This window comes from Heptranchias perlo, chromosome 13 (assembly GCF_035084215.1).
Source record: "Heptranchias perlo isolate sHepPer1 chromosome 13, sHepPer1.hap1, whole genome shotgun sequence".
NCBI classification, from domain to species: Eukaryota; Metazoa; Chordata; class Chondrichthyes; order Hexanchiformes; family Hexanchidae; genus Heptranchias; species Heptranchias perlo.
The window spans coordinates 53723090-53748099 of record NC_090337.1 but is presented as its reverse complement, the minus strand read 5'-3'; the positions used below and the strand labels follow the sequence as shown (position 1 = coordinate 53748099).

The 25010-nt window shown below is 40.5% G+C and overlaps 1 protein-coding gene across 1 annotated transcript in view; it reads right to left on the bottom strand.

Moving 5' to 3' along the window:
- The window catches only part of LOC137331602 (ephrin type-A receptor 3-like), a 245296-nt gene that overhangs the window by 15786 nt on the left and 204500 nt on the right, over positions 1-25010 (bottom strand). The window contains exons 9-11 of the mRNA XM_067995509.1: positions 24698-24823; positions 23445-23630; positions 3009-3070 (exon numbers count right to left, since the gene is read on the bottom strand). Coding sequence (XP_067851610.1) covers positions 3009-3070; positions 23445-23630; positions 24698-24823 — 374 coding nt within the window. The remainder of the gene's footprint in view (positions 1-3008; positions 3071-23444; positions 23631-24697; positions 24824-25010) is intronic.

Here is a 25010-nt window from a genome sequence, read left to right as displayed (position 1 = left end):
TAATCATTACTCAGCTAATAAGTCTTGCATATGAAATAGTACTGAATTATGCTGATTTAAGCTCAAAAGCACATTATTTTGTGATATTTAAGATTAATACAAGAATCAAATTCCATTATTTAAATTACAGTGCTGTCCTTTACATCTTAGATTGAGATTTTCTTTTGTGGTAGTCAACCTTGCTTCCTACAACATAGTCTAAGACAGCGAACAAGGTAATCTTCTTAGAGATGTCTGCAACTCCTGAGATTTAAAGTATAAGCCTACCAACTGAGATAAACAAACCTGAGCATACCAGAAATTCTGGCGATCTCCCCTTCCCCAAATGAGACAAGAAAACTTGAATGGGCAGAGGCCTTGGACCCCTTTCCCCCCCCCCCCCCCCACATTCATCCCCTAGCTTCGGTAAGTGACTACGATTATTAGAATCATAGAATCATAGAAGTTACAACATGGAAACAGGTCCTTCGGCCCAACATGTCCATGTCGCCCAGTTTATACCACTAAGCTAGTCCCAATTTCCTGCACTTGGCCCATATCCCTCTATACCCATCTTACCCATGTAACTGTCCAAATGCTTTTTAAAAGACAAAATTGTACCCGCCTCTACTACTGCCTCTGGCAGCTCATTCCAGACACTCACCACCCTTTGAGTGAAAAAATTGCCCCTCTGGACCCTTTTGTATCTCTCCCCTCTCACCTTAAATCTGTGCCCCCTCGTTATAGACTCCTCTACCTTTGGGAAAAGATTTTGACTATCTACCTTATCTATGCCCCTCATTATTTTATAGACTTCTATAAGATCACCCCTTAACCTCCTACTCTCCAGGGAAAAAAGTCCCAGTCTGTCTAACCTCTCCCTATAAGTCAAACCATCAAGTCCCGGTAGCATCCTAGCAAATCTTTTTTGCACTCTTTCTAGTTTAATAATATCCTTTCTATAATAGGGTGACCAGAACTGTACACAGTATTCCAAGTGTGGCCTCACCAATGCCCTGTACAACTTCAACAAGACATCCCAACTCCTGCATTCAATGTTCTGACCAATGAAACCAAGCATGCCGAATGCCTTCTTCACCACCCTATCCACCTGTGACTCCACTTTCAAGGAGCTATGAACCTGTACTCCTAGATCTCTTTGTTCTATAACTCTCCCCAACGCCCTACCATTAACGGAGTAGGTCCTGGCCCGATTCGATCTACCAAAATGCATCACCTCACATTTATCTAAATTAAACTCCATCTGCCATTCATCGGCCCACTGGCCCAATTTATCAAGATCCCGTTGCAATCCTAGATAACCTTCTTCACTGTCCACAATGCCACCAATCTTGGTGTCATCTGCAAACTTACTAACCATGCCTCCTAAATTCTCACCCAAATCATTAATATAAATAACAAATAACAGCGGACCCAGCACCGATCCCTGAGGCACACCGCTGGACACAGGCCTCCAGTTTGAAAAACAACCCTCTACAACCACCCTCTGTCTTCTGTCGTCAAGCTAATTTTGTATCCAATTGGCTACCTCACCTTGGATCCCATGAGATTTAACCTTATGTAACAACCTACCATGCGGTACCTTGTCAAAGGCTTTGCTGAAGTCCATGTAGACCACGTCTACTGCACAGCCCTCATCTATCTTCTTGGTTACCCCTTCAAAAAACTCAATCAAATTCGTGAGACATGATTTTCCTCTCACAAAACCATGCTGACTGTTCCTAATCAGTCCCTGCCTCTCCAAATGCCTGTAGATCCTGTCCCTCAGAATACCCTCTAGGACTCTCTTCACCCCTAAACTGAGGTGGACGAGTCTCATACCTCATGTAGTATCCCAAAAAGACCTTGGACTCACATTCTAATGTTACTGAATCCAATATCTGTTCTGGGTGCTACATGACATAAATTCAACCATTGTAGGTTGACTCCAGGTTGGCTGACAAAGACCTCACATCTTGATCTGAGACTAGTTTTGGATGCCACTAAACGGGCACACAGGCCTCACTCCTAAATTCTAGTGCTTAAAATCTTGCTCCTGCCCTCCCATTGCCAGCTTACACTCTCACTGAGCAACATTTTTTCCATAACCCTTTGGTTGTTAGAGCAAAGTGCAGATTCTTTTTAAATCACTGTACAAAATCTGCCTAAATACTTGTTCATCAAGACATTTTATTTGAAGTTTAAACAGTGTCTGCCTTTGATATTAAAGAGCTGGCAAAGAATCGATAGCAGGAAACCAGAGAAAAAAAGCAATGGATGATTGGAAATGGAGGGAGAAACAAACTGGCATTACTTGCTAGCATAATTCCGTTGCTATTTTAGCTTGGCAGGGTGTGGAGGACTGTTGTACAGCCATACTTGCATCTTAAATTAATTGGGTGGCTCTTAGGTTGCCTTTCGCAGTCTGAGTGCCTTTCACAGTCTGAGCACCTTTCTGACCTGTTGTCCGTTGTGAAACTGGGTGGAGCTTCTCATGACAGCAGAATACACACAAAGAAAACAACGCAAAACAGAACTGGACACAACCACCTAATAGGCGAAAAGCAGAATTATGCTGGCAAGTAATGCCAGTGTGTTTCTCCCTCCATTTCCAATCATCCATTGCTTTTTTTGTTGCTGGGCAATTACAAGGCAGCAATCATTACGTGAATAAAAGCAACTTCTACGAGGGAGGAAAGGAGCCCAGAACGGATTCATTTCATGCTGCCTTCGAGATAATTTCACTACTTGCAACGACGTGGAAAATAGTTAACAGTTATAATAGAGTATCGACATAAGCCAATGTCATGCAGCTTTCAGAAAAGAAGCTCGGTGGCTGGGAGGGCAAAGTGTATGCATATTCACAAGTCCTTCTTGATGAGAAAATGAAACAGGAAATAGATTTGCTTGTAACGATTCACCTTCATTTGTTTTAAGTACCTAGGCAAAGTCTAGCCTCTCCTTTGGGAGAATCATATTCGCTTCAATAATAACAAGTGCCACAGTATTAATTATAAAGCAGGCCCTACCCTCAGAAATGAGTCGAGAGATCCATTCTCCATGTACTCAGTTATTATCATTACAGGTTTGCCTAAAGGAGGGAGAAAAGAGCAGTGAATATAAAGTTGTGCGAAATGAGAGTCTGGGCTCATTTTCTTGTAAGTCAGTGAAATTGCATAATCACATTCCATGCTCCCAGTACTCGCCAGATTACGTACAGAATTAATGATGTCGAGCAGGGATTTATCAAGAGATGAGGCTCTAAGTGACATTGTGATCACGTAATCCTGAAGCCTACAAAAGAATGGGCTGTATTACAGATCTAAAGAGCAGGACAATTTTTGTCAGATATCCGCACAAAGTTTACACCCCTATCTATTTCTGGTTTGAGACACAAATAAAATGTCAAGTTGTAGCGATGTTAATGGCCCTAAGCAATACTGGGTCACAGAGCATCACCGAAGTCATTTATGGACTTGAAATGAAGACCTGTTCATAAAACCCTCTGGCGGAATTCCTCTGCCATGGTATAAAAACTACTGGCATCAACAGGATTCATGTTCCGCTTTGCATTTGTACCTACCTACTGGACTTCAGTAACCCTAATTGAGGTCTTGTTGGGTATCAATAAGAGTATTAATATTAAATACCAGTTCATTGTGTTAAACATTTAAATTCAAAATACTCTTGACATGCAAGAGACATTGGGTCGTTCGCTGTATCTGCACCGGTTATTAAGCATTTACTGGTATTATCTGAGTTTTATATCCTTTAACACTTAACCTGGCAACACAATACCACTTTTTTAGATTCAAAATTCACTTGAGTTTAGAGGAATGAGAGGGGATCTCATTGAAACATAAAATTCTGACAGGGCTAGACAGACTGGATGCAGGGAGGATGTTTCCCTTGGCTGGGGGGTCCAGAACGAGGGGTCACAGTCTCAGGATACGGGGTCGGACATTTAGGACTGAGATGAGGAGAAATTTCTTCACTCGGAGGGTGGTGAACCTGTGGAATTCTCTACCACAGAAGGCTGTGGAGGCCAAGTCACTATATAGATTTAAGAAGGAGCTAGATAGATTTCTAGACACAAAAGGCATTATGGGGTATGGGGAGAGAGCAGGAATATGGTATTGACATAGAGGATCAGCCATGATCATACTGAATGGCAGAGCAGGCTTGAAGGGCCGAATGGCCTACTCCTGCTCCTATTTTCTATGTTTCTATGTTTCTAAAATATCATATTCACTATTAGATTTAAGATTCTGAAATTAGGGGATTGAATTTCCACCGGGGTTTTCCCGATCGCCCGCTGTAACTTTGGATGATCCGCAGAAACCCTGGAGAAATGGTGTAATCGTTTCTGTAGATCTTCTGCCAGAGTACGGCAGATGATCGGGAGAACTTCCGTAGAAATTCCACCCTTAGGAGCACATTTAAAGTTTCAGGAGCCTAATTTTGGATTCAAGGTGCTAATGTAGGGACAATGTTAGTCAAGTAATGGTAGCTCGTCTCCAGTTTTATTTTGCTTGCTTTGTAAATGTGATGGAAGGGATTATTATGCCAGTGACATCTAGTGGCAGAAAATTAGTATTCCATCATTTAAAAAAAATCATCTTAGCAACCTGTACAATTTGGATACTTTTGATGCTTTTATAATGTCCAATTGGCTAGTATATTGTCCATTGGCCATCCAGTATATGACAGATCCAGTCGTACCATATTTTGAGGGACAATTGGGTAAAAATATTCTGGCAGATGTTTCATACTTCTGTTCCAACTTACATTACCTTGCATAAATCCATGTTAAAGCACATCTGCTATCCTTGGCTCATCTGTTGAAATTGCCAGATTTATTTGATTGCTATCAATGTGCCTTATGCTAGTTGACAGAGAAATTTCACAGAGCTTTTATCTTGGAATTTTTAGTTATGGTTGGTTGTCTCATTCTGAAGACAAATGCGCAAATTGTATATGCTCTACAAAGATATGTAAAAAAAAACCCTGCATTTACACAATACCTTTCACATCCTCAGGACATCCGAAAATGCTTCATAACCAATGAAATACTTCTAAGGTCTAATGACTGTTGTAATGTAGACAAATGCAGCAGCCAATTTGTACACAGCAATAGCCCAGAAACATCAATGAGATAAATGACTGGATAATCTGTTTTAGTGATGATGGTTGAGGGATAAATGTTGGCCAGGTCAACTTCCCTGCTCTTCCTCAAATAATCTTTTATGTCCACCTGAGAGGGCAGATGGGGCCTCGGTTTAACATCTCATTCAAAAGGCGGTACCTCTGACAGTGCAGCACTCCCTCAATACTGTACTGGAGTGTCAGCCTAGATTTTTTTTTTGCTCATGTCTCTGGACTGGGGCTTGAATCCACAACATCTAACTCAGAGGTGAGAGTGCTACCCTGAGACAAGGTTGACAACGGGAATGGGATTGATTGCCCTTTCTCATTCCACATACTTACGTACAGAATTGGGTTATTTGCCTCAATTGGTTTGGATTTGTCTGAAAATCCGATTTCCTGAGTGCATAATCATGGCCCATTATAGAAAAGGACATTTTGGATAGAAAGTTACTACTAGACCATCATATAAACAATGCACAGAACACAAAAGTCAAGTGTATGGATGAGCATTATTTAAAGCCCTTATTCATCGCTATCCAATTAGATGACATCATTTTCACACTCCTGCTCCAGGTTGTCATCAGTTACAGTGCAGAACAATATTAAGAGGTTCTGAGAAACCAGGTTAAACATGCAGGTATCAAGCTCTAGTAAAAAATATTAAACTCCAAAAGGGATCACATGTCAACAGATAATTTCATAACAAAATTTAAAATCATAAAATATATACATAGAAATGATTGCTTTAAGACTCAGAAAAGGGATTAATTTGGAAAAGGATTTTGATCAGATTAGAGTTATAACATAAGCTTGTAAAATTTAGATGGTTCAAATCCAAAACTGGAAAATCAAAATATCAACAGTGCACAACTGAAGAGAGCCTCTTTAAACCACCAGGGAGATAGATGTCTTGGATAGATTACCTCCCTCCCCTAAACTGCCAGGAAAACAACTAACATCAAGAGATAGTTCTCACTAGACTGCAAGGAAAACTGATTAGTTTTTGCTCCTTAAAGTCTGCCAGAGTGATGACTACTCCAGACGGATGGTCAGCCAAGATTGCTATGATTTTCTGAGTGCATAATCACTGGACCACCACAAAATTGGACACCTTGGATAGACAGTTACTAGGCCATCATGTAAGTGGAACGCACCAAACAGAAAGTCGAGTGCACAGATAAATTTTATTTAAAGTCCTCGTTAATTACTCCCTCCCAGCTGCCACCTGGAAGCATTGCCCAGTGGCAAGCATTGCCAAGATGGTAGCATGCAATTGCAGAATGAGCTAAAATTTTAAGAAAGGTGCCAGTGAATATGTCTGGCATTGTTTTCTTAAAGCAACAGTACATGCGATTTGAAATAAAGTGTTGATTTTTGTCTGAATAAATCCTGATTGGCAGTTGCGATCAACTCAGACTCAGAATACAATTCAGAGCTCATCCCGAGGAGCTTAGGAAATACTAGATACATTCAAGTGACAGCTATCAACCACAGATTCAGCCTCCCTGGTTGATGGAAGTAGTTAAGTGTTTCTAATCATTTCTGCACATATGAAACAACTGAATCTTCATTCATTAGTTCATGATACAATTCTCCACAGTATCTTCAGGCAGTGGTTATGGGAGGATCATTTGTGACCATCTTACAACTACCAAGACAAAGATAAAACAATGAATTAACAGCAAGTCATTTCTGCCTTATATTCATTCGCCATCTGACTTGCATCAAGACAATAGCAAATACTGATGAAGTCTCCTGTATTCATTCTGTGACACCGTCTTACAAAGACAACAGTGCAACTTGGCTTCCTTTCCTGGTCGTCTACCACATACTTTCTATTCATTACAATATGCACTAATCAAAGCTTTCAATAAATGTCAGCAGATAATTAGACTTGGCAATCTACTGAGAATTCTTATGTCCATAAAATCATGAATGTTAATGAGCTCCTGTCTACGTTATTTGTGAGCCTGGGGAAGATGGGCTTGATGGATTGGCCCAATCAAAGGCGCATGCAGTGAAGGGAGGCCCAGATGAGGACCATTACCTCATTTCAATATGTCAGCTGCTACACTAAGGCCGCAGAGCACCTGCACTTACAAATTATTAAAATACCCTGACGACTTCACACCGGGAAAACACAATGTCAACGCATCAACCACAGGTTTCAGGAAACCGTCGAAACAGAGCATCTGACTTCTTCATTATTCTTCAGACATCACTTATCTCCTGCATAGTGTAGCGCAAAGAGTGAAATGGTTGATTTATCTGTGCCATATACTGTCCTTGGCCATCTAATCTTATCTTTCCTCATTTTGCATTCAAGAGAGGTGTGAAAAGAACGTAAAATAAATATATCAAGGTTTTTGAAAGGCTGTAAATATTTATAGGGTTATTAAATAGCCCAGTACTTTCCTACTAACAGTGCATCAGGAAGAGGTATTGCTTCAAGAAGCCGTCTCAAGGTCAGAGGATGTTGTCCTAGAATCAATAATCAAGCCAACTGCTTTGCTGGATTATTTTTTTGAGACCACATGGGGCCGATGTTACGAATGAAAGCTGTCAGGGGGGAGCTTCGTTTGCCAGAAGTGCGGGTCAGGAATTTTCAGGTTCCTTCTGCGTGATTTTCCGTCTATTAAAATGAACGGAGAGAAAATTGTGGGAGTGCACCTGCTGATTCCCAATACGCACTTCCAGGGAAGCAAAGCTCCCTGCTGGAAATCCGGACTTGTAAAATCGTCCCTCTTATTTAAAGAATCAGATCTGGTTCTATTTTAAGATGTTGCTAAATTTAGCTGAGCGCTATTGTGGTCCTTATTGCATTTCAAATATGGACTGGATGAACAATCTGAGATTTTTGGTTATGTTTTGACCAAACTGAGTACAACTAGCTAACTTCCAACATAACCTGAAGTACTGAAATTAATATTAGGATCAAGACGACAATTTGTTAGTTTAATTTTAATTTTATTATCTATTTGGAGAATAGCTTGCTCCGAGAAAAGATCATTCTTACCCAATCAATTCAGTCATGTTTTCAATGGATTTGACAATCCGAGCTTTTTGGAGCTGAATCCTAATGTCAACTTATTTATTTTTATCTCAATGTTCTATTTATACAGGATTAGTTATTTCCCGTGAGCACAGTCGTATCAGATGCCTTATTAGTGACACAAGTAGAAGGCAAAGCAAAAATAAAATGGCAAACTTTTTATTTGTCTTAGAAGACACTTTCAGTTTAAACCATTTTTTCCTTCCCCTTGTCGTGGGTGTCCAAATGCCGTGAATCACCTTCGAATCAAAAGGGGAGGCGAGCAACTACTCCTGGGTCTCTGTTGATGCTTCTCTAGAGTCAGCCTGTGAGGAGCTGTGCTAGAGTTGCCCAAAGTGACCGTCCTTCCCTTTGGTTGAAGATTTTTCCTCTACTCACCACCAGAAGGTCAGCATTTTAAGTCCCCTCTGTATCTGCATATATCACATCACCGTGTGGCATTGCTTGGGGTCCTAATGCAATCTGCCACCACACTGCCTACGTCAATTAAATTTACATTTTTTGCAGAAAAGAAGCAGCAAAAACGTTAAATCCGGTTAACATTTTACAAAGCACTGTTGATGAAAGAATAGCATACCTTTTGTTGAAGTGAAATATGAAACCAGTACCAAACAAAATGCTTAAAGGGGCGTTTTCTTAATGAAAGTACATTTGGCAAATGTTTAGTTGGGAAGAGGCAGAAGAGTTGTATTTCATTTCAAATATAATGGTGTTGCATCGTGAAATGATCTTGCATTTTGATATGATATATGTCACTTGTGCCGAGTGCTTATACACACATGAAAAGGGTTTCCCGAAATACTTTTTCATGAAGGTGATCCTCTTTAAAAGATCCATGTATTAAAGGTTTATTTACAAATAGGTCAACTCCTCACTTTTCAAAAACTACCAGAGACTAACAAGTGGCCTTGCTCAGGTTTTTCAAGCTGCTGTATCAATGTTTAGGCCAAATAACACGTGTTTAAATTTTACCGTTCTCCTACTGTATTTAAAGAAGAACTCGCGTTTATACAGTGCCTTTCATGCCGTCAAAAAGTATAGTCACTGTTGTTATGTAGGCATTAGGATTTGTATTCTTTTTAAGTATATTTCCCAGATAGATATATAATAAAATATGGGCAGTTAGTTGCAGATTTAAAGCTGTATTGTCCCAAATAGTACGCAATCTGATTTATACCATGTATGGGCTGTACAAGCAGTGCACATCTGAGATTGTATAATGTGAGATAATGCTTTAGAGAGGCATAGCACATAGAGTTAGTTACTCAAATCGTCAGGTTCATAAATAGTGAATATTATAACTAAGGTCATGGTATATTATAAAATATGATAGTGAAGAGTGTATTAGGGAGTAGGTACATTATATATATATTAATCATAAACAATATATTTGTATGACAAATTCTGGCATATCAGAGTCAGAATTTCTTCATGTTGTACCCTATTGGAGAGAAAACCATACTGAGAGTATGGTGTGAGACTGTGGTATGTCAGAAGGTGTTTTAAGTGTTTCTTTTCTATTAGTGAGGTAATGTACATTATATCAGGCAGAGTTATATTGCGATCCATTACCTTAAGATTATTATTGTTCTAACAACGAAAACAGAATCTGATTCTAAGGTAATAAATAATATTACCAATTATCTAATGCTTCAGCAAAAATAAATAAATCAGCTCTGCCGTCATCATTAAAATGAAAAATAGTAAACATTGATAAAGTGCCTCCCCTAATGCCCTGCCAGAAATTGTATTTTAAATCTTAATGTCCTGCTGTCTTTGCTTAACAATAAATACCAAATGAATAGTGACACAACGAGCATAAACGACACCAGCATCTATGCGATTTCTGAGCTAACCCTTTCATTGAAGATATTCTTTGCATTCCTGAGTATCACACTGCAAGGTTGAAATGTGCAAGGTATTTCTGATTTGTTCTTCTTCGAGCAGAGAAGGTTAAAGCGAAATTTAATAGCGGTGTTCAAAATTATGAGGGGTTTTGATAGTGTAAATAAGGATAAACTGTTTCAACTGGCGGGAGGGTTGGTAACTAGAGGACACAGATTTATGATAATTGGCAAAAGAACCAGAGGGGAGAGGAGGAGAATTTTTTTTACGCAGCGAGTTGTTGTGATCTGGAATGCACTGCCTGAAAGGGTGGCGGAAGCTGATTCAATAGTAACTTTCAAAAGGGAATGGGATATGTACTTGAAAAGGAAAAAACTGCAGGGCTATGGGGAAAGAGCAGGGGAGTGGGACTAATTGGTCTTTCAAAGACCTGGCACAGGCATGATGGGCTGAATGGCCTTCTTCTGTGCTGTTATGATTCTATTCTCTAAATTTTTATTATAAAACTGATGAGGTGAAGAAAAAAATACTGTGAATGCTGGAAATACAATAAAAACATCTGAAAGGGAAAGTTCGTTTAACCCTTCATTGGAAGGGTTTTGATGAAAGGTTGCACCTGAAATATTAATTGCTCTTTGTCTTTCAGATGCTGAGTGGTCAGCTGTATGCTCCAGCATTTCTTGCAGTTACAAAATCAAATTCAGTTCTATGTTAGTGTTGGGTTAAAATAATTCGGTAATTTCCACATTATCAAGACCAGCCTTGATGCTATTTTACAACAGAATGAAATCTGAGGCAGAAATGAATCAATACCTTATCCACTCTAAGTTCTTTACTAATACATCTTTATAAAGACAGGAAGGATAGCAGGTGCAGGAATCTAAGTACAATGTTACAGCTAAATTTACAAGAAATAGTGGTCTAACTATTGCTTAGTAAATAAAGACTCTGTCAGCCATGATAGATTGCTCTCATTTCCTGAATCCGGGGCCAATAATGCTAGGTTTATGTCAGAACCAAGGAAGGTCAATAAGCACAAAGCAAGACAGCAGGAATCTCAGGTTTAGGCTCACGTCGGAGGTAATGGTGGGTATGCATCTCATAAAGTGAACCACCAGTTTTAAGCGATGAACCTTCCTTCTCCTTTTTTTATATAAAAAATGAACCAAATCTGCTGCTTCTCCTATAAATTAAATATCCATTAGCCTCTTGTCCAGCTCCCTTACAAAGCAGGAAAAGATTGAAAGGTTCGATGCTTGAGGTTACATTCTGTGACATAGTTATCACGGTGATTGATGAAACAGCCGATCGAATTTATGCATTCTCCAGGCTTGGCCGCTACCTTCAATATGAATGGAGCTCTAAGTGGGGAGCTGTGAGATCGATCTGGCATCTCAGCTGGTATAAGGATGGGCAGTCATTGCAAGTTCATTCTAAGGGAAACTGTTGGAAAATCAGTCTGTGCCAGCGGCCTGTGTGATAGGAATAACTCCCAGCTCGACAGCGGCTGCGCTTCTGGCTTGCTGAAATTCAATTGAATTTTTCATCAGTCACGATTATATGCACCACTGAACAGCAGAGACAGCATTTCCTGACTGTATTCATATTTCTACATAGGAAGTGATTCATTCAAACACTGCTGATACAGTAGATTTCACTGCACTATATATAACTTTATGATATGGATATAACATTTCAATGTAACTTAATCCACTGATTAAGTTAGGCTAACTGTATACTGTTCATTATTATTCGCCTATGTCTGCATGGGCTCAAATTACATTTTGGGTAGGTAGTACATTCCACGAGCAGGCATAGCTGATGGGAGCAATGTTATTACCAGCAAAGCCAATTGATGTAATAGAAATACATAACAGCAGAAAGTGCGACTGATTAACATCCTCTCCCGCCTCTCCTGTCCCTGAAAGTACATCGTCACAAGCACGTTCTATTTATTGAGGGGCAGGAAGAACCTGCACCCTTTGATGCTGCAACATAGCCAGACTCCCAAGAAGAGCTGCCATGTTCTCAACTCAGAGTTGGGAGGGGGGTGTGGTGAGGCTTGCCAAGTTCACATGCTCTACTCCATCTAGTCAAGTGGGCAGTTCTTCAAAGACCATTGCTACACTGTAATTTCATACACTACATGCCCGATCCTCTAAGTTTGTGCTGCTAGCAGGGAGCCTGGGTCACTGGCAGTGCATGTTGGCACATGGGAGGTGCGCAGCCCACAATTGCCCGTTTGCTGACTTTAATGGATGAAAAGTTGTGGGCAGCGCGCCTAAGATTTCCTGGTATGCACGGCCACGGGCAAGATTTTCGATGCAAACTCAGAAAATCACTCCCTTGCATACTGGGTAAAAGTTGCCTGCTTATTCATTGTTACTTATATTTATATATTGGCCAATATTTATCCCTCAACCAATATCTATAAAAAAAAATCTCCAAATCATTGTTGTTTGTGGGACCCTACTGTGCGCAAATTGGCTGCCAGGTTTCCTACATTACAATAGTGACTACACTTCAAAAAGTATTTCATTGGCTGTAAAGTGCTTTGGGACATCCTGAGGTTGTGGAAAGTGCTATATAAATGCAAGTCTTTCTCTCTTTACTTATGGCTCATGTATATCTCTGGCATATAAATGCTATGAATTTGATGAAACTGGATACCAGTTATAACAGAGCAGATGGTATTTAAGAGCAGGACAAACATTTGTAGTAAGATTTCATATAGGTTTAGGTGCTATATAAATGGGCCACACCTCCTTTACAGATTACATACATTTCACGTACAAATGGTGTGCAGCTCCCACGTGGAATGCATGTTGTGCGATGTCAATGTTAGTTCCTGTACGGTGCGTGTGATACATTCCTCGAACTCAACCCCCTCCAGCAGCAGGTCTACCAAACTTTGAATATGAACTTCAGTTTTGAGAGCATAGGTTAAGAGTCTTCTAACTGAGGGGAATATGCATAGTCTTCCAAATTATCCCTCACAAATCTCAGGAACAAAAAAGATTAGTGAACATGATAGCAAATTTCCTCTGTTTTATTTGTTCTGAAGCAAACAAAGTTCCACTGTAAGGTTCCTGAGCCTGAGGCCCAACCAGAACTTAATAACTTCAAGTCCCACTTCAACTTGCCTCAGTTAAATAGAATTCGATAACTTCTCACTCTGGCCTCTATATGTAATGCCAGAAGGAAGTGAATTTTCCTTATTGGGGCTTTAGGGGAAAAAAGGGCAAATCTTCATTTCACCTGGTACAAGTGCATCACTTGCCATTGATCAAAGGCACAGACTGCTGAGCACAAGTGACATAGTGGCAAATGGGAAAAAAAAGCAGAATAATGTAAGAGAAGAAAAAATATTCTCTTCGTATTTCAGTATTTCTAAACTGTAAAATTGTGGCTGTATTGTAAGAATATAAACATTTTAAATAGAAAAGAGAGGGCTAACTAAAATAGAAAACAATAGTGCATTCAATTAATTAGCTTGAGATTTGCTGATCCAAAACAGGACCAGTATATTTCCACATGATAGATCTCAATGGATAGTTTAATGTTTATGCCTTTAAAAATGGGTTAAATTTTCTTCAAAATGAAATTAAGTTTGTAGAATGCAAGAATGTACCAACACCAATCAGGTTATGTTTTTTTCTTCCCCTCTCATTAATTTCTTCCCTCCTTTCCACTCCTGAAGGCATTGATTTCTTAATTCATCTACTTTGCATGGCTACCAGTCGTACCTCACCCAAGTGGTCATTAGTCATATGTCAGCCTTTACAATATCAGAAGGCTATTCCTGGCTATGGGAGGGGGCATCACAGCCAAGCCTGATCTTTCTCTCCCCCAATGTTGGATAGCGATCAGGCAATCAATAACTCTAGCTGATTTTCCATTCCCTAACTAAGAGCAATTGAGAAAAATTGCAGTGTCCCTACGAAGATCAGCTTGTTCAGCAGACTAGAGATAAAACCTGGGATCTTTGTGTCTCAGGGACTCACTGAATAAACTCAGTGAGCCCTCAGGGGGATCTGATTATGTGACTTTAAATTAACTACTGTTCCGCATGAAAAATTGTATAAAAATGTAATTTCTACACAGGAAACAAACAACAATTCAGACCTGAAAATTGAAACTAATGTAATTGAGCTTTTCTGATTGGATTGGATTAGGACTGAAACTTGCCCTTAAAACTCCTATTTTGGTCCTTTTCTAACATTTATAGGCCATCTTTCCAATTTCTATTGCAAAGGGGAGGGAGGAACTAAAAACAATCACTATCACTAGAGAAAAAATATTAGATAAACTAATGGGTATAAAGGCTGACAAGTCCCCTGGACCTGATGGCTTGCATCCGAGGGTCTTAAAGGAAGTGGCTACAGAGATAGTGGATGCATTGGTTGTAATCTTCCAGAATTCACTAGATTCTGGAAAGGTCCCAGCGGATTGGAAAACCGCAAACGTAACACCCCTATTCAAGAAGGGAGTGAGACAGAAAGCAGGTAACTATAGACCAGTTAGCCTAACATCTGCTATTGGGAAAATGCTAGAATCCATTATTAAGGAAGCAGAAGCAGGACATTTGGAGACTCATAATACAATCAAGGAGAGTCAACATGGTTTTATGAAGGGGAAATCATGTCTGACAAATTTATTAGAGTTCTTTGAGGAAGTAACAGGCAGGGTGGATAAAGGGGAACCAATGGATGCAATATATTTGGATTTCCAAAAGGCATTCGATAAGGTGCCACATAAAAGATTACTGCACAAGAGCTCATGGTTTTGGGGGTAATATAATGGCATGGATAGAGGATTGGATAACTAACAGAAAACAAAGAGTCGGGATAAAAGGGTCATTTTCAAAATGGCAATCTGTAACTAGCAGGGTGCCGCAGGGATCAGTGCTGGGGCCTCAACTAATTACAATATATATCAATGACTTGGATGAAGGAGCAGAGTGTCTTGTGGCCAAATTTGCTGATGCTATAAAGATAGGGGGAAAAGCAAGTTGTGATGAGGACACAAAGTGTCTGCCAAGGGATATTGACAGGTTAAACGAATTGGTAAAAATTTGACAGATGGATTATAATGTGGGAAAATGTGAAGACATCCACTTTGGGAGGAAAAATAAAAAAGCAAAATATTATTTGAATGGAGAAATACTACAAAATGCTGCTGTACAGAAGGATCTTGATGTTCTTGTACATGAAACAAAAAAAGTCAACATACAGGTGCAGCAGGTAATCCGGAAGGCAAACAGAATATTGGCCTTTATTTCTAGGGGGATGGAGTATAAAAGCAGGGCAGTCATGCTACAACTGTACAGGGTGCTGGTGAGACCACACCTAGAGTACTGCGTACAGTACTGGTGCCCTTATTTAAGGAAGGACATATTTGCATTGGAGGCAGTTCAGAGAAGGTTCACTAGGTTGATTCTGGGTATGGAAGGGTTGTCTTATGAGGAAAGATTGAACAGGTTGGGTCTATACTCATTGCAGTTTGGAAGAATGAGAGGAGATCTTAGAATCATAGAAGTTACAACATGGAAACAGGCCCTTCGGCCCAACATGTCCATGTCGCCCAGTTTATACCACTAAGCTAGTCCCAATTGCCTGCAATAGAAACATACAAGATTCTGAGGGGACTCGATAGGGTAGATGCTGAGAGGATGTTACCCCTCATGGGGGAATCTAAAACTAGGGGGCATAGTCTCAGAATAAGGGGTCGCCCGTTTAAGATGGAAATGAGGAGGAATTTCTTCTCCCAGAGGGTTGTGAATCTTTGGAATTCTTTACCCCAAAAAGCTGTGGAGGCTGAGTCATTGAATACATTCAAGGCTGAGTTAGACAAATTTTTGATCAGCAAGGGAATCAAAGGATATGGGGAAAGGGCGGGAAAGTGGAGTTGAGGTATAAGTCAGATCAGCCACGATCTCATTAAATGGTGGAGCAGGTTTGAGGGGCCGAATGGCCTACTCCTGCTCCTATCCCTTATCGTCTTATGGAAAATATTGTATAATTGCATTTGTTTTGTGTAGCTTAGATCAATAAATAAACTATGTCTCCATGTCTTTTGTTCCACATGAATGCTGCAATCTGGGTAAAGTTGGATGCGGGAGGCCACCAAAGTGTCATTCGGGATCCTGGAACATCTGTCTTTGATTGTCCATGGGGAATCTTGCCTGTTGCCAAGAGCAGCTAGCTTGGCAAGTTCTCAATAACTTCACTTGAGAACCTGTTAAACCTGTTGGGTCGAAGTCTAGAACGATGGCTGTACAGAGCAGTATGTACACAGACCAGGAACACCCTTTGTGGAAAATTCACTCTACTATCTGGGATCTTGGAGCATATTTTAAGGGCACGTCACAAGAAACTTGTAAGATGGAAGCCATCTTCAGGAGACATGTTTGTTTTTGCATTTGGGGTAGCTATGTAGGACAAAAGGCTTTAAAATGTTGCATTAAACACAGTGATTGAAAGTTCGGTGTTTTGGGCCATTTTAGTTCATGGAAGTTGTGGAAGCTGGGGGATAATACTCAGTTTGGTTTGGCATTGAATGAGTTTGGCTAATTTGACTTGGGCTGACCTAAACCTGAAGTTTTAAACCTGAGATAGTTGGTTTCTTGCTATCTGATGTAACACAACACAATTCATGAAATGGGAGGGGCCTCAGTACTCAAGGGGAACAAAATGCTAAAATCCAGAGGTGTGCAGTGGTGGTGATATTGGGGGTACGGGTGGTTGGGGGATTTTCCAATTGTAAATACAAGCATAACGAACGTGCGTATGACTTCACTACAAATAGCAACGAGAAGAGATTTCCTCCAGTTACAATCTTATTAGAAATTAGAAAGTAGAACACAATTCATGATGGTTGTATAGGAGGAACACCTTGATCCTAGGGTAGTCACTACTTTGACAGAATCTTGAATGGCTGGCACATTGGTCATCACACTACACGCAAGTCTAACTTGTGACTCCATAGAATTATTGGTGATTGATAGTGGCTAAAGTCAGGAAGCTGCTTTGATGGGCAAATTAAGCCAAGTGAAGGCAGCAGCAGCTTTTGTTAGTAGCAGGCAGAAGTTTCATCAACAGCTTGGGAGTTGCAACAACAAAATGTGTGGCACATACTGGGCACAATTTTGGTACAAGGCAGGTAGTGGGAAGGCTTGAATGGAATGCCCCGTGTATTTTTATCTTTGTCAACTGACCACTCATTGAGTGCACTGGATAGAAAGAAAGGATTTGTATTTATAGAGCACCTTCCACGATCTCAGGACGTCCCATAGCGCTTTACTAGCAATGAAGTACTTTTTGAAGTATCGTCAGTGTTGTAATGTAGGAAATGCGGCAGTCAATTTGCCAGGTCCCACAAACAGCAATGAGTTAATGATCAGATCATCTGTTTTTGGTATTGGTTGAGGGATAAATATTGGCCGGGACACCGGACAGAACTCCCCTGCTCTTCTTCGAATGGAGCCATGGGATCTTTTACGGCAGCACTGGCCTTGGTTTTTTGTCTCATTTGACAAACGGCACTTCCAGTAGTATGGTACTCCCTCAGTACTGCACTGGAGTGTCAGCCTGGATTACGTGCTCAAGTCTCGAGTGGGGTTTGAACCCACATCCTTCTGACTCGGAGGCGAGTGCTACCATTGAGCCAAGGCTGACACTTGTTACCAATCTCCAGAGAAGATTCACTGAGAATAACGCTAAAAATGACACTAGCATTCTGCTATGAAATTCAAGCAATAAATATACAATGTACTTTGACGTTGTTTTAAACTTTAACAACTATTTAAAGGGCTGCTTTCACCAGTTCCTCCCTCACAGAACACAATGTTGATGTAAAGCATTTATCCCCTCAATTCACAGCAATCAGTTTTCTGTCTTGCAAGAAAAAAAATAACACTGCTTCTTATAAAATGGCTGTGCAATTAGGAATCTTTTCAAGATGTTAAGAGAAACTTCCTAAAGGCAACACCCTCAGCTCTTGCCCACATCATAAATATGCCCGAAATGGCTACCACCAGTCAGGATATTTAGATGACACAATCCTTTTTTAAAACAGCAGACTAAGATTATGTCTCTGTGAGAGAATAAACTGAGAATTCTCAAACATGTCTATGCAAATTTATTGAACTCTGACCTTGGTGGCAAATGACTATTGATTCCTGCATATATTAACCGGCAGACAAAAGCTGTATCCGGAACTCATGTATTGAGGCTGGTGTAGAATGACAAGCAAGCCGGCATGAAGAGTTTTCCAAATGACTTCTTTAAGGCAGGATGGCCATTAAATGCAGGTTTTATCATCACAATTGATCTGAATTGTCAACATTGCCTTGCCTGTTACTCTGCGTGGAATTAATCACTTATCTGGTCAAAGTTGCCGTTTAAATATATTGCCCTGGGCACCACATTTTTAAAAATTATTTCTCGTTAAATTAAACTGGCTTAATTTGAAGTGTCTAATGTTTGTGAAAAGGACTGACATTGATATTGTATTAATCCAGGTCAATATATATAATTGCATGTCAATCTACATATGTTAGCATATTATTGTAGGTCACATTTTTTTGCCTTTTAATGGGGTGAAATTGGTCACCAGCAGTTGCGCAAAAGGAGGTGATAGTGAATTGGCAGCCCACTTTACATAGCGCTCGATTTTCTCTTCCATTGGGCGGGCCGTACAACGGACTGCCGCTTCCCCATCAGCCTGTTTTACGCTACTGGCGTTGTTCAATTTTGTCCCCAAATTCTCTAAACCAATCGCATTTTGCAAGATTTCTTTCAAGAGGGGCGGAAGAGTCAATGAATTAGTCGTTACGTATGGCCTCAGTGGCCCTGGATTAAGGAGAGGAAAGAGCAGCTAGGATTTTTGCCATTGAAAAGAGGTTGCACATTTGGTGAGATTTGGATGTCACCATACCCGTATTGTCAAATGGCCAGCTGACACCCTGGGCTCACACTTGAGCAATGGATACTTGGGCAAGGAATCAGAGGGTTCCTGGTTCCTGTGCAACTGGACACCAGCATGAGTCAATGGCTTCAGGTCAGCAGATGAAAAAGGGTACTTGGCTAGATTAGAAAGCAAGTTCTCATGCTTTGGTTTCTAGTGTCTCTTTGTAAATAGTGCTAAAGGACTGAATTGCAAAATACATGCTACTGGGAATAAAGTATTATAACGTTTAAGCCATTTAGTAATACTGTGAATTGATACATTTCCTGTGAGCTTAGACTCTGCTTTACAATATTGAGCAATCTAAATAGACAGGAGCATGAGAAAATTCCACTGAAATATCACATTATGATCATTAGTAGTGTAGAATTGGTTTGTTCACAACCAGTGCTAATGATTTCATGCTCCATTGCTTCATACCAAGTACAACTGTGGAGTTTGAGATCATTAGCAACAGTCTTGAGATTAGGCAGCTAACAATTTCAATGCTGCACCTCATCTGCCTCAAAATTTGGCTAATGTTCACGGGGAATGGACTGCAGGAAGATGTCCTTTCTCATTTAAAGTGTTCTAAAAAGCCTATTCGTGGTTTCACTAGAAATAGTGGTCAGGGGAAATCTTCCCGCTATGTTTATACCGCAGCAAACACTTAACGCTTAAAGGAAATTTTCCCCCACTGTCGAGGAACATACTTGATAAAAAAAAAATCTTCCTCCTCCCATTTTCTTCTCTCCTGAAGGCGCTGACTAACATTGGGCACAATTCCATAGGCACTGACCAGCTTATTGTGTCTTGCCCAGCTGGTCATTCTCAATGCTTAAGTCGAGACAATGGGGTAGATTTTCAACTTGCCGCCCTGGTGTTGCGGATCATCCGTCCAGAATAGAATCCGCCCGATTTTTCACTTTGGCAGTTTCTATAATGGACGCCCAGATATCAAGTTTTAAAAATCTACCCCGAGTTTTGACAAGCTGTTTAATTATATTAACATCACGGCTGAGAACTGATTCGGCTCTCAGCTGACATGTACGCTTGCTAGTCAATGGATAGCAATCCGGAGTAGGGACCCTGGCTGATTTGGTTTTTGCCCCTCCTCCCAACCCCTGGTCTTTATTGCTCATTTTCACATCGTTCACCTGACGAAGGAGGAAGCCTCCGAAAGCTTGTGAATTTAAAATAAAATTGCTGGACTATAACTTGGTGTTGTAAAATTGTTTACAATTGTCAACCCCAGTCCATCACCGGCATCTCCACATCTTGGTTTCTAAAGGAAGTGAAGCATCTTGAAGGGTAAATGGATCACAGTGGTTCCTGGACTCAGTGGTGGAGGCAGTGGCGGGTCGGAGGAGTCATGACCCCGCCCCCAATCACTTTGAGGTTGGCCGATTTTCTATGTCATCAATGGGCCAAAACCGACTGCCAATAATTTACTCACTTAACTTTTAAATTCCTCATCATAATCGCGTTGCCATTTTGGGTCTGACGTGATGGTAATGTTGCACTGGAGAACATCATTGTTACTCTGCTGTGCCAAGTTGGCCATAGCTGGACTTCAACTGTTCCCTCTCCCTCCCCCAAATCCATCGACCTTAACTCCACCCATGCCTGGACCACAAGACCCAAGAGATCTGAGGAAACAACCAGCCAGTGTTTAAAAGTAGAATTAAAAACGAGAAATGTCGGAAATCTGAAAGAAAAGCAGGAATTGCTAAAAATGCATCAGTATCCTAAAGAGAAAAGAACAGTTAGTGTTTCAGATGCAACTGTTTGGAATTGATCCAAACCATTAACCTGTCTTTTCCAGTTACGGATGCTGAAAAATTCCAGCATTTTCTGTTTTTCAAGGCAGACTGACGGGGAGGGATTGATATTTTGGAGCCCCGGTTGGTTTTGGACGTCAGGGAGATATTTTGCAGACTCTTCTCTTAAGAGATTAAGTCCATGCATGGGGGAGATTATAGTCTGTGGGAGGGGTGGACTTGACAGGTCAACTAAACTTTCCTTGTTCCACACTTTCCGTGCTCTTATACTTTAACAGGTGTCAATACCCTCCAAATCGTTCAGAACTATATCTAATTTTATAAATGAATCTGATGGTCTGACTCCCTCTTTAAACAATGCATGAAGGAGAGGGACTGGGGTACTGATAAAGCAAATTTCAAAATTTTCACTTAGGGATAACCTTGCTTTGTCACTTTGAAAGCTTCAAATCTGCAAATTGTTAATAAAAAACAATCTAATTTTATTGCCCGAACACAGTAAACCTTTCTGTGGGACATTTATAATCTTTTCAGAAGATGTATGCTTCTTCATCCTTTTAAATGTGCTTCTTAATCTAGGTCTTCAATTGAATATTCATGATAATGTGACAAAGTTCAATCCATTTAATTAGCTGTGTTTGTCTGAATTGTTAATGTTAATCAGAATTACATATTCAAAGCCGAGCCGAAATGACGACTGTTTTGATCCGCATGCCAAAAGGTCTCTGAGACTGACCCTGTAATCTATTTACAGTTCATTAATCAGTACACGGAAAATAAATATTCAGTAATGCTCAAACTAACCAACCCTAAAAAAAAGATTGAAGTGCAATATTAATTAACGATGAACCATATTTTATGAACAATTGCAAATGTGTTTTGTGGTATAGGAGCTTTGTCTTGCAGTGGGAGGACGTGTAAGGAATCCATTTCAAAACGGTTCTGAAAGGGTTGAAGTTCAAAACTGTCCAAAGTAAACTCTCTCTGCACCATACCTTTTAGATAAAGTAATATTGTACTTTTAAAACCTTTATTGGTCTGGTTCTGCTATTGTTGTGGTGGCCATTTTCAGTTTTAAAGGTCAGTATGGCCACTGAACACAGTAAGACGACCGCTATGAGCAGATAAAATTATTATGAGATGATGAATGAGAAGCACTACTCCAAAGTGGCTGTTTGTGGCTTCAAAAAGTCTCGGGCAATACATATTGTTTTCATTTGTGACAGAGGTTTCTTCCTGCTGGTCATTGCGGACGAGGAGGATTGGCATGTCTCTGGGCCCTGGCAACTTATTTGGGGGAGGGAAGAGGAAGGTATGCATCTTCTGCTTGGTGGCATAGTAGTGGGTGTATGTTGATTTAGCAGTGAACAAGTATCCATGGCTCTGGTGTATTCGTGGAGTGTTAAACAACCAGCAACTAATTTCGGACAATTCAAATGTTAGATTCTCTGAGTCTGAGGTCCAAAGCTACTCGTTCCTTCATGACTTTTACGAATTTTATGAAATATTCCAATGACAATTCTTAAAGGCCACATCCTTCAAACAATGCATTCACAAATATCAAAATGTAAGTCCAACATCCAATTTTTAAACAGGTATATAACAAGGAATCCATTTCAAAATGGTTCTGAAAGGGTTGAAGTTCAAAACTGTCCAAAGTAAACTCTCTGTGCACCATACCTTTTAGATAAAGTAATAAAATACCTTTTAAAACCTTTTATTGGTGTGGTTCTGCTATTGTTATGGTGGCCATTTTCAGCCAGCAATTAATATGCACCACATGTCCCTAGCAGAGCAATGGAATGACCAATCCTGCCCTGCAGAACCTGCTATTGATCGGGCAGCTTCGAATGTGACCATGATATAATGTCATCTTGTCTGCTGCTCCTAGTCTTGTGACATTTCAATTTGAACAAAAATAAAGTTTTAATGCTTACATGCTATACTGAGTTGAATGAACTTAACCACAGCAACAGTAGGGGTGCTACCACTGACCTCAATGCCACTAGGTTAGGAAAGGGACCACTGGTTGCTAACTTCTATCAGTGACCCTTGCTGGATGTGTGGACATGAGGTGAAGGTAAGTTTGGGCTTTGCTGAGATACTCCCCCACCCCACCCCAATAATTGAATATCCCTGCTGACCCTCACTATTTAGGCTCATGTGTGAAGAGCGGCCACTCAGTTGAGATCCCAGAATCTACCCAGTAGCCCGTGGGGCCCACACCAAAGTAAGGAGCCAGTGCAGGGGAGGGAAACAAACTGACAGAAAAGGGAAGGAGAACAAAACCAAGCTGATATGCAGCAGATGGAGCATTTAAAGTGCAGCTGCTAACACGGGGGTATGGCAGTGCAGTATATTGAGCAGGTGGTTCCTGGCTGTTCCAAATGTTCCCGAAAGACATTGTAATCCCCTTTTAAGTGAGTGTTATGTAGTACAGAGTGCTCAAATCCAAGTAAATTACTTGAAGTCAGGGGTCTCATTCTTGCAATTTATAATGTTGATTTGTCTCAACTGAAAGAAGCTTTTTCCATGCAAGTCTCAAACCAGTCACACTCCCAGACACTAGATACATTAATAATTTAAAAAACCAGAACTTTCTGTCTACAATCTCGGGCATACTGCTGAAAAGCAAACCTCCAAAACTGGGGAATTAATATTCTATGAAACGTGATTCTGTTAGAAATACCTACATTTTGTAACCACCCCTTCCAGGCGGATTATATTGGGGTTGTCAAACTGTCCCATAATGCTCGCTTCGCTCAGGAAATCTCTGCGCTGCTTCTCTGAGTAGCCAGCTTTCAGGCTCTTGATGGCCACGTAGATCTCTCTCTTCCCAGGTAACTTTAAACGCCCACTGCAAACCTCCCCAAATTCACCTGGTCACATAAAAAACAGAGCGATTTCCTTCTCATTAAAATATAATGCACTATGTTAATCAGTAAAGTCAGAGTATTTCAAGAAATCATCATAATCTATTGGTTATACATCACTGACTCCATTCGCATTAAGATGGTGTCCATTGTGGGAATAGGACTTAATGTGTTATGCTGTCAATCTGAGAATTCATCAAAAGGACAGTTCTAATTAATGTCTGTGTCTTGGCAGATATTTAAAAATAGGTCTCTGGGGTAAGTCTTATAGTCTGACTTTACCTGATTATGCCCCTTCTCCCTCCCTCAATCAATCTCTCTCTCTCAAAATTTGTGCAGAATCCTCAGCTTTTACAATGCAACAGAAATCGTAGCACAGCTGTTTAAACTAAAGTACCAACAAGCTGAATAGTTCAGACCCACAGAGACCAAGCTACATTTAGAAATCAATTTCCTTTGCTGAAGTCAGCTGGTATCAGCCAGGGCAGCAGCTGGGCCACTTAAATTGGTTTTGGCACCCCTGGAACAGGGGTGGGAAGATCAGCCAAGATTCCTGTTCCTATTGTCTGTCCAGCCATTCCTGCTGGAAAGTATACATGTGTGAAGGCGTCAAGTGAGGGCGGGATCATAGTGGTGTTACCCTGTATGTTCAAATAGCCCGTCAAGACTCATTATCCAGGCTTAAGTGAAAAATAGACACATCAGTAGGGTGGTACAAGCTTGGTACTGAGCAAGACAGGGTGTTACAGGCTTGGTACTGAGCAAGACAGGGTGATACAGGCTTGGTACTGAGCAAGACAGGGTGTTACAAGCATGGTACTGAGCAAGACAGGGTGGTACAGGCTTGGTACTGAGCAAGACAGGGTGATACAGGCTTGGTACTGAGCAAGACAGGGTGATACAGGCTTGGTACTGAGCAAGACATAGGTTGGTACAGGCTTGGTACTGTGGTACAGGAAGGAGATAAAAGTCGTCTGTTCGGATCCTACACATTGAGCTAGACATCAGATGAAACGAACTGCCCTTTTTTCCTTGCTAGATTCTACCCTTTATATGATGTGTAGTTTACTTACCGGCCCCTATGACTCTCTCAATACGAATGCAAGACGCATCAATTTCCTTTGCAAAGTCTCGAACAGCTTGATTGGGGTCCTCATAGGTGTGTGGGTGAACGTAGGTTCTACTCCCGGGCAACCTGACTGTTAGTAAAGGCAACAACATGTTTTGAAACCACTGTTGATGTACAAAATGAGACCTCTTCTGTTCACAGAATATGCAATTAATAAAACATATGAATGCAAAAAGTCTTGTCAAAATCACAGGGATCCAAAGGTGGGCTTCTTAATCAGGGTTTATTCGTTCAAAGATTAAGCAGCTTTATTGACT